Source organism: Lipotes vexillifer, unplaced genomic scaffold, assembly GCF_000442215.2.
Source record: "Lipotes vexillifer unplaced genomic scaffold, Lipotes_vexillifer_v1.1 scaffold977, whole genome shotgun sequence".
NCBI lineage: Eukaryota > Metazoa > Chordata > Mammalia > Artiodactyla > Lipotidae > Lipotes > Lipotes vexillifer.
In genome coordinates this window covers 6,148,231-6,159,177 of record NW_006783088.1, presented here as the reverse complement: position 1 = coordinate 6,159,177, position 10,947 = coordinate 6,148,231, and the positions used below count along the sequence as shown (strand labels likewise).

At 41.9% G+C, this 10,947-nt stretch overlaps 1 protein-coding gene across 4 annotated transcripts in view; it reads left to right on the top strand.

The window, feature by feature from the left end:
* The first annotated feature begins 4,456 nt into the window (after positions 1-4,456).
* Positions 4,457-10,947, top strand: part of API5 (apoptosis inhibitor 5) — a 34,627-nt gene continuing 28,136 nt past the window's right edge. For all 4 annotated transcript variants that reach the window (XM_007455813.1, XM_007455815.1, XM_007455816.1 and 1 more), the window contains exon 1: positions 4,457-4,525. In XM_007455813.1, the coding sequence (XP_007455875.1) occupies positions 4,457-4,525 (69 nt within the window). The remainder of the gene's footprint in view (positions 4,526-10,947) is intronic.

Here is a 10,947-nt window from a genome sequence, read left to right as displayed (position 1 = left end):
ACAGTAATACATGATCAGGATTTTCTAAGATTGGACTGAATTTAGTTGGGTAAATGGATTTTATTAGGAATGGGCTAGAACAAGACTGGATTTGGTTTCTTCCCCCAAAGTATTCTTAAAATGCTGCTTTTGACAACAGACTGTGTGAGTTTCTTTGCATTTAAGTGATCTGTATTTGCTTTTGAGATCTTTTGTAACTTTGGTTAAGGAATAAGTATTGTCTCACAGTGACCTATGATCTTATTTGACCAACTGTTTTAAAACTTTTTGACAAACTTCCCAAATATCAAATTTTAATTGTTTCTTTCGATTTCCAGTTAACTTTATGATACTTTAGAGGTCCCCTGAGGTATCTTAAAAAAATATATTTAACTAAGATTACTTGGTATGTTAAACGTAATCATTCATAATTCTGGTTATTGTAACCAAGTTTCTTTATTGATTCCAAGGATTTGGACTGGATACAAAAGAAAAAGGGGGGGTATTAGATAACGAGAAGGAAGGAAAGATATGGATTACAGGGGGCCACTGGGACTCAACGCTGTTTTTGGACCACAGACAGGAAGGTCGACTTGGGCAAACAGACAGTCACCCACTCCTTCCTGGTCATGCCTGACTGCCCCTATGAAGGCAAGACAAAGATCACCGAATTTTTATTCCTGAGAACCTAGGCCTGATGTTGATACGACGCTTGCATGAGGGAACGCATCTGGGATCTACAAAATTACATGAACTGTTAAAAACTCGTTTTCGAATTCCATAACCAGTTTCCCGAAGTAACCTTATTACAATATGTGGATGATTTACTTGTGGCTGGAAAAACTGTGCGGGATTGTCTAACAGGAAGAAAAGGCCTAATAAGGTTACTACAGGACTTGGGCTATAAACTCTCAATTGAAGGGGCTCGGATTTGTCAAGAACAAGTGGACTATTTGGGGTATATCCTAGAAGGAGGACAGAGCACTCAGGCCATCCTGGCCTTGCCAGCCCCTGCCACAAGGGGGGGAATTGAGAGAATTCTTGGGAATGGCGGGCTATTGCCGGCTCTGGATACCCAGATTTGCAGAGCTGGCCAAGCCTCTATACGATGCCCTGAAGGGCGTTAACCAGAATGGCCCCGAAGCCACCAAGATTAACTGGACTGAGACACAAGGGAAGGCCTTCCAGGACATTAAAAGGGCTCTTACCTCACCTTCTGCTCTGGCACTCCCCAACCCTGATATGAATGAACCGGGGTGGCAAGGGGAGTACTAACTCAGAAACTTGGGCCCTGGCGAAGGCCGATAGCCTATCTCTCTAAACAACTGGACCCAGTAGCCTCCGGGTGGCCCTCATGCGTCAGACAAATTGCAGCCACTGCCCTGCTGAACCTCGGCACTGGAAACCTTTTGTACAAAAACTGAAAATAAAATTTCCGGAACCCACATTGCCACCTGGAGACTTAGTCTGGGTAAAGAAGCATAACCCCCAGACATTGGAGACTAGGTGGACTGGACCTCATCTGATTGTGTTGAGTACCCCGACTGCTGTTAAAGTCGACGGTGTCCGGACTTGGATTCATCATAGCAGAATAAAGAGAGACTACACCACAGAGGACGTGGACACTAACAGACGGATTGACTGGGCAAACTTTAGCCCAAAACGAAACATACCTCCTGAATACGGAAGACCAGGAATCAAGGATTTGATTAGTTCCTAGAAAAAGGGGGGAATGTGACGAAAGAAACGGAAGAACAGCTTCAGGGCTAACAGCACATTTTGGCTTCTGTAAGAAACTTGCTTGCTTGCTTGGGGCGGGAAGAACCGGGTTCCTGATTGGCTGATTCAAAATTAAACAGCTCCCTCCCGCCTTGGGGACTTCCTGCCCTGTGAAGGGTATAAAAGCCTCGCCCGGCTGTTAGTCGGGGTCTCACTCACTTCTCTCCGAGTGGGACCCTGTCCGGACAGTTTGTGTAAGCTTCTATACTTGTACTTGTATAAATCCTTTGCTAATCTTTCTGCTTGGTGTTGGTGATTCTCGGGTGTCCTTGGTTGGGACACGGGTCGCATTTACCGGGGAACTTGACTCCAGGCGTGTGGGTCCCGGACCGTAACAACACAGCCTCACTTCCTGCCCCAGATCACTTCCCCATTTTTTAAAAAAATTTATTTATTTATTTATTTATGGCTGTGTTGGGTCTTCGTTTCTGTGCGAGGGCTTTCTCTAGTTGTGGCAAGCGGGGGCCGCTCTTCATCGCGGTGCGTGGGCCTCTCACTGTCGCGGCCTCTCTTGTTGCCGAGCACAGGCTCCAGACGCGCAGGCTCAGTAGCTGTGGCTCACGGGCCTAGTTGCTCCGTGGCATGTGGGATCCTCCCAGACCAGGGCTGGAACCCGTGTCCCCTGCATTAGCAGGCAGATTCTCAACCACTGCACCACCAGGGAAGCCCCACTTCCCCATTTTTACACATACACCTAACACTTCATTGAATAACTAACTTAGCGGATGTGATCCAAATACACCTTTGTTATTTGTCTTTGCCTTTGTTATTTGTCTTTCACTATCTCTTTAAAATTTACTGAGGTAGAGGAATCTCATTCGGATTCTAGAGAGAAATTCTGGCAGATCCATAACTTTTCTGCTTGCTCTTAGTTAAAAACTAGTCCTCAATTCAGAAATTAAAATGTCCATTCTCACACGTGAACCCAAACTCTAAACTTGAGTTACAATCATATCTTCTCTGCTCCATCTGGGACCTGCTTCCCATCCTGCCTTTCTGCTCTTTATTCCCCACCCCACCTGGTAGGCAGTTTCTAAGCCCTCCTGGGCATATGCTTTGAGAGGGGTATGTGAGAAGAGAGGATACGTTAGTACATGTGCAGTACTACATGCCTTCTCAGGTTGGTAGAGACTAGGTCTTTTCCATAGGCCACTCTGTGGGACCTTCAGAGGTCACCCCCAACTGTGACCCCCATGAGGTGCTCATGTGCTGCCCTCAAACATCACGCAGTTTCTGTTGCCATTGATTCTTGTCGTGGGGGATTTCTCATGCTCAGACAGATACCCCTGAAGCAGGACTCGGAATGGTTCCAGAATCTCTCCCTCTCTCTTTTACAAGCCTATCTCTGGTACAAAGGAATCCCTCTGACTCCCTTGTTTCCAGGAAAAATCTGGGATGGCAGGTAGATCCCAACATGGCCACCTCCACTCTGCTGCCACAGGTAACTCAAGCTTTTTCAGGCATACGTCAGGCACCAGCCCTTCGTGTCTTCCAACTACAGGGATTACATTTCAGGCTCCTCAGTATGGTCCCAGGCTTGAGGGAAGGAGGTCACAGTTGCCCCAAGCTGCTCACAAGCACAAGATCTCTCTCCAAAAACACCCTCACCAATCCCTCTCCTTCTACTCTCTAATTTTTTTAATACCCTTAATCTAAACGAGGAGTACAAGATCCAAGGAACTTGTTTGTAACCATTGCCTGCATATATTCTGCACGAGTGAATCTGGCTTTGAAATTTACCATCTATTACAGCTGATGTTTCAATCTTGACATTTCAATATGAACACACATGCACATAACTTTGTTTTGTAGCTTTTGGGTTTTTTTATAATAACAATGTAATCTTTTTATACCTGTTTTGCAACTTCCATTTTTTTCAGCTAAACTTGTATCTTGCAGACTCTTATCAGTAAGTATATGTGGTTTCAGTTATTTATTACCCTCTTGGTTATTAGACACAATCAGGTGGCCCAAACTCTACTCTGGCAGCAAGCAAAGATAAACAAACTTTTCCAGTAGGGCAAATTTCACTCCTAGACCTGTTTAGCCTGGTGGACAGAAGTTCTTTTGGGTTTTTCTCTTTTGTTTGGACGTTGAGTTTTGTTTCTTTGTTTTCTTAATGACAACTGAGTGATTTTTGCTCAAAAAAAACACCAAACCCAAAATAATAAATAATAAAGGCAACACGGAACCAATTGCCACAGATTTGTGTTATCTTCCTTGAGTCAGTTGTAGAGTTTATGACTTCCCATACAGCTTGCACTCTCGCTCCTCATTCTGTTTTTCTCCCCATAAAATCACTTTTCTGGCCAACGTGAGGTCTTTTAAGGGCAGAAACGCAATTAGCTTTGTATTTTCCTCCAACCCGCACCAAGATCTAGACAAGCACAATCCTTCCAAAAAAAAAAAAAAAGCATGAGCCAGTTCAATCGTCCTTGCCGCTTTTTTGCACCTCCCACCGCTAGAGGGCAATGAAACACCAGATGGCGCATTGGCAGTCAATGAAGGCCGCTCCCGACGCGCACGTCTTTACGTGGACGTTGGGGGAGGAGCTGTTCCGTGCGCGGTGACTGGCGGCGGCACTTGCGGCAGCTGGAGCCGTAATAGTGCGGGTCACAGGCTAGGAGAACTTCAGAGGCGGCGGTGGCACCAGTGACGACGAGGACAGCAGTAGCAGGCCCTGGGCTTGTCGTTCACCATGCCGACCGTAGAGGAGCTTTACCGCAACTATGGCATTTTAGCCGATGCCACGGAGCAAGTGGGCCAAGTGAGTTCCCTAGCGGCCTGCGGGGCCCGGCGCTCTGCGGCCTTTCGAAAGCGCTCCCCGGGCCGGCGGGGTCTACTGCTTCGCCCTCCCGCGGGCTCCCAGCCGCCCCGGCTGTTTCGTCGGGGTGGGCCCCTCGCCGGGAGTGCAGACTCGGGCTTCACCAGGGAGAGCGCGGTCCCCGGGTTCCAGGCTTCTCTGTCTCCCTTGATTAGCCTTTTCTCACCGTGGCGTTTCCTAATCCAGCCTCTTCAGCACCCCCGTCCCCGCCCCGTTCAGTCTCTTTCCAAGCCTTGTCCTCCAAATTCCACTGAAGTTTTTCTCCTTTTCGGTAGCGCTCAGTCCCTTGGAAGATTAGGTTGAGAGTCCTCGAGAGGTCAAAAATGTCTTTCTCGAGGCAAAAATCTGCAATTAATTTACGAAGAGAATTTGGGAGACAGAAGTTTGTGAAATACAGAAAGGCCCTTTCGTCCAGACTTTAACGAGGGCTTATGATTTCATTATTCAGTACATTTTTTGAGCGCCTGTCATGGACCAGGCTCTGCGCCGGGCGCTGGAGGTACGAGACAGAAAAACACATGCGCTCCCAGAAAGCACCTTTAGTGAGGGAGACTAGTGATCAATAAGAAAGAGAGATGCTTCCCCCCCTTCCCCCAATGAAGAGTGTCGTTAAGAAAATATAACAAGGCCGCAGAGGGTTGAGGGAGAGTGCAGTTTTAAATAGAGTTGTCTGGCAAGTGTTGAATTGGCTGTACGAGCCATTGCTTCTTTGTGAGTTTTCAAGTACTGGAGTCCTTTGAAGTTGAGGAGTTGACAAGTGGTTGTGTGTTTTCTTGGGAAAAGAACCAGGCTCTCTCCGCGGTAATCTTGACCATTGTTGTTGGAAATCCCATGCTGTATCTTTTCAGAGCCTAGAACATCATGTGATTCTTCTGCTTACCCATCTCTTGGAGTAGTGAGTGGCAGATCCTAGAGTCTGATAGCATGAGCAAAGCTGTGGCTTTACCTCTCCCATCCCCTTTTCCAGACATTCAGGTAGAACCTTTCTGAGCCGAACAAAAAAACATTTTGATGTTGGGACCTTACTTTAGCTTAATCTATAATTGTGAATATACCGTTTTCAGGTATCAGTTGGTTTCCCTTCCCTGCACGTTTTCATTTCAGTAGGAAATTTTGACATCATCAATGAGAGATATATACTGACAGTCTGTTGTAGATGTATGTAGGGTGTGTGTGTTAAGTTGGCTGTGAAGGAGACATTTTCTGCCGATTAAGGCAAGGTGGGAAAAACTTATGGTCACTCAGTTTGAGTTTGTTGTCCTTGTTCCTATAGAGAACTAGTAGTGAAGATAGTTTCATTCATTATGACTGAGTTGGGGGAGATTGTAGCCAATTGTTCTCCCTAAAATTGACTTTGTTGCACATCAGCAGAGGGGATGGAATAAAAGGTACAACAGTGATTCTCAAGTCAGTTTGTATATGGTGCTCTCCCAAAGAGGTGATTCAGGAATCTTCTAGGGAAACTTTGAAACTGTATGCAGAGTGCTGTCCCATAACCCCACCCTCATTTTTTGCTGGAGTAGGATAAAGGTTGACAGCCACCTACTTACAGTATGTTAGAGCAAATAGAAGCCAAATGGGAGTTTTTATATTCTATGAATAATGGAGAGTTGCTGTCATTTCCCTCTTATGTTGTCTTTAATTATAAATACCGGTTTAGATTGAGAGTTCTCTCTCAAGAGGTCAGTAGTGTTTCTCAAGGCAAAAATCTGCTTTTAATTTAGGAAGAGTGCTTGGGAGACAGAATTTTGTGAAAAACAGGAGGGACTCTTTTATGCAGACTTTCATGAGGAACCACAATTTCATTTATTCAGTATATTTTCTTGAGTGCCTACCATGTACTGGGCCGTAAAATTTTAGCACGGTTCCCTTAGGTGATGGGAGATCAGTACCTTCATGACACTGTAATGACAACTGTCAAGCAACTAAATAAGGGGAAAAAAATCTTTGGGTGATGAAAGGTTGTGATTTGCTCAGCCTCAAACAGTGAATTCTGGGAGAACTGAAGCTAGATTAAACCGTAATGCCAACTAATTCTGCTCTATTGTGTAATACTTCTTTCCTTTTAGAGAAAATTCCTAAAACTGCTCACCCAAAAAGGTGTATTGAGCTTCAAGATACTGCATGTGAATTTAATTAACAAAAGCAAGAGCCAACTTAACGGAAGGGACACCATTCACGTTTTTTTAAGGAGAGAAAAAAATATTTACATTCATAATGTAGCACAGCCAGATTTTCATATCACCTTGTAAGATTTACAGTCAAGACTTTAAATTTCCTGGCGGGTACCTATCTGGACACTTCTGAAACCATATTTGAGTTTCTTAGTCTAGAACTTACTTCTAACTTTATTTTGATTTTCACCCTTTTTAAAAGAGGTGAGTACCGCAGTTGCTGCTCACAGAGCCACCACTGAGGGGAGTGCCCTCTCTGCTACTGTCAGTACTCCTTTTATTTTATTTTATTTTATTTTATTTTTTTAATTAGGAATATTCTGCTTGCTTTTTTATATAACCTATTGAAGAACATTTTTTTTACATCTTTATTGGAGTATAATTGCTTTACAATGGTGTGTTAGTTTCTGCTTTATAACAGAGTGAATCAGTTATACATATGTTCCCATATCTGTTTCCTCTTGCGTCTCCCTCTCTCCCACCCTCCCTATCCCACCCCTCCAGGCGAGCTGATCTCCCTGTGCTTTGCGGCTGCTTCCCACTAGCTATCTACCTTACGTTTGGTAGTGTATATATGTCCATGCCTCTCTCTCACTTTGTCACGGCTTACCCTTCGCCCTCCCCATATCCTCAAGTCCATTCTCTAGTAGGTCTGTGTCTTTATTCCTGTCTTACCCCTAGGTTCTTCATGACATTTTTTTTTCTTAAATTCCATATATATGTGTTAGCATACGGTATTTGTCTTTCTCTTTCTGACTTACTTCACTCTGTATGACAGACTCTTGGTCTATCCACCTCATTACAAATAGCTCAATTTCGTTTCTTTTTATGGCTGAGTAATATTCCACTGTATATATGTGCCACATCTTCTTCATCCATTCATCTGTTGATGGACACATAGGTTCCTTCCATGTGCTGGCTATTGTAAATAGAGCTGCAATGAACATTTTGGTACATGACTCTTTTTGAATTATGGTTTTCTCAGGGTATATGCCCAGTAGTGGGATTGCTGGGTCGTATAGTAGTTCTGTTTGTAGTTTTTTAAGGAACCTCCATACTGTTCTCCATAGTGGCTGTATCAATTTACATTCCCACCAACAGTGCAAGAGTGTTCCCTTTTCTTCACACCCTCTCCAGCATTTATTGTTCGTAGATTTTTTGATGATGGCCATTCTGACTGGTGTGACAGGATATCTCTTTGTAGTTTTGATTTGCATTTCTCTAATGATTAGTGATGTTGAGCATTCTTTCATGTGTTTGTTGGCAATCTGTATATCTTCTTTGGAGAAATGTCTATTTAGGTCTTCTGCCCATTTTTGGATTGGGTTTTTTGTTTTTTTGATGTTGAGCTGCATGACCTGCTTGTAAATTTTGTAGATTAATCCTTTGTCAGTTGCTTCCTTTGCAAATATTTTCTCCCATTCTGAGGGTTGTCTTTTCGTCTTGTTTATGTTTTCCTTTGCTGTGCAAAAGCTTTTAAGTTTCAATAGGTCCCATTTGTTTATTTTTGTTTTTATTTCTATTTCTCTAGGAGGTGGGTCAAAGAAGATCTTGCTGCGACTTATGTCATAGAGTGTTCTGCATATGTTTTCCTCTAAGAGTTTGATAGTGTCTGGCCTTACATTTAGGTCTTTAATCCATTTTGAGTTTATTTTTGAGTATGGTGTTAGGAAATGTTCTAATTTCATACTTTTACACGTAGCTGTCCAGTTTTCCCAGCACCACTTATTGAAGAGGCTGTCTTTTCTCCACTGGATATTCTTGCCTCCTTTATCAAAGATAAAGCGAGCATATGTGCGTGGGTTTATCTCTGGGCTTTCTATCCTGTTCCATTGATCTATATTTCTGTTTTTGTGCCAGTACCATACTGTCTTGATTACTGTAGCTTTGTAGTATAGTCTGAAGTCTGGGAGCCTGATTCCTCCAGCTCTGTTTTTCTTTCTCAAGATCGCTTTGGCTATTCGGGGTCTTTGTGTTTCCATACAAATTCTGAGATTTTTTGTTCTAGTTCTGTGAAAAATGCCAGTGGTAGTTTGATACGGATTGCATTGAATCTGTAGATTGCTTTTGATAGTAGAGTCCTTTTCACAATGTTGATTCTTCCAATCCAAGAACATGGTATATCTCTCCATCTGTTTGTATCATCTTTAATTTCTTTCATCAATGTCTTATAATTTTCTGCATACAGGTCTTTTGTCTCCTTAAATAGGTTTATTCCTAGGTATTTTATTCTTTTTGTTGCAGTAGTAAATGGGAGTGTTTTCTTAATTTCACCTTCAGATTTTTCATCATTAGTGTATAGGAATGCAAGAGATTTCTGTGCATTAATTTTGTATTCTGCATCTTTACCAAATTCATTGATTAGATCTAGTAGTTTTCTGGTAGCATCTTTAGGATTCTCTAATGTATAGTATCATGTCATCTGCAAACAGTGACAGCTTTACTTCTTTTCCGATTTGGATTCTTTTCATTTCGTTTTCTTCTCTGACTTCTGTGGCTAAAACTTCCAAAACTATGTTGAATAATAGTGGTGAGAGAGGGCAACCTTGTCTTGTTCCTAATCTTAGTGGAGATGGTTTCAGTTTTTCACCATTGAGGACGATGTTGGCTGTGGGTTTGTCATATATGGCCTTTATTATGTTGAGGTAAGTTCCCTCTATGCCTACTTTCTTGAGGGTTTTTATCATAAATGGGTGTTGAATTTTGTCGAAAGATTTCTCTGCATCTATTGAGTTGATCATATGATTTTTCTCCTTCAGTTTTTTAATATGCTGTATCACATTGATTGATTTGCATATATTGAAGAATCCTTGCATCCCTGCGATAAACCCCACTTGATCATGGTGTATAAACCTTTTAATGTACTGTTGGATCCTGTTTGCCAGTATTTTGTTGATGATTTTTGCATCTATGTTCATCCGTGATATTGGCCTGTAGTTTTCTTTCTTTGTGACACCTTTTTCTGGTTTTGGTATCAGGGTGATGGTGGCCTCGTAGAGTGAGTTTGGGAGTGTTCCTCCCTCTGCTATATTTTGGAAGTGTTTGAGAAGGATAGGTGTTAGTTCTTCTCTAAATGTTTGATAGAATTTGCCTGTGAAGCCATCTGGTCCTGGGCTTTTGTTTGTTGGAAGATTTTTAATCACAGTTTCAATTTCAGTGCTTGTGATTGGTCTGTTCATATTTTCTGTTTCTTCCTGGTTCAGTCTCAGAAGGTTGTGCATTTCTAAGAATTTGTCCATTTCATCCAGGTTGTCCATTTTATTGGCATATAGTTGCTTGTAGTGAATCTCATGATCCTTTGTATTTCTGCAGTGTCAGTTGTTACTTCTCCTTTTTCATTTGTGATTCTGTTGATTTGAGTCTTCTCCCTTTTTTTCTTGATGAGTCTGGCTAACGGTTTATCAATTTTGTTTATCTTCTAAAAGAACCAGCTTTTAGTTTTATTGATGTTTGCTATCGTTTGCTTCATTTCTTTTTCATTTATTTCTGATCTGATCTTTGTGATTTCTTTTCTTCTGCTAACTTTGGGGCTTTTTTGTTCTTTCTTTACTTGCTTTAGGTGTAAGGTTAGGTTGTTTATTTGAGATGTTTGTTGTTTCTTGATGTAGGATTGTATTGCTCTAAACTTCCCTTCTAGAACTGCTTTTGCTGCATCCCATGGGTTTTGAGTCGTCGTGTTTTCATTGTTGTTTTTTTCTAGGTATTTTTTATTTCCTCTTTGATTTCTTCAGTGATCTCTTGGTTATTAACTAGTGTATTGTTTAGCCTCCATGTGTTTGTATTTTCTTACATATTTTTTCCTGTAATTTGTATCTAGTCTCATAGCATTGTGGTCGGAAAAGATACTTGATACGATTTCAATTTTCTTAAATTTACCAAGGCTTGATTTGTGACCCAAGATATGATCTATCCCGAAGAATGTTCCATGAGCACTTGAGAAGAAAGTGTATTCTGTTCCTTTTGGATAGAATGTCCTATAAATATCAATTAAGTCCATCTTGTTTAATGTATCATTTGAAGCTTGTGTTTCCTTATTTATTTTCATTTTGGGTCTGTCCATTGTTGAAAGTGGGGTGTAAAAGTCCCCTACTGTTGTGTTACTGTTGATTTTCCATTTTATAGCTGTTAGTATTTGCCTTATGTATTGAGGTGCTCCTATGTTGGGTGCATAAATATTTACAACTGTTATAT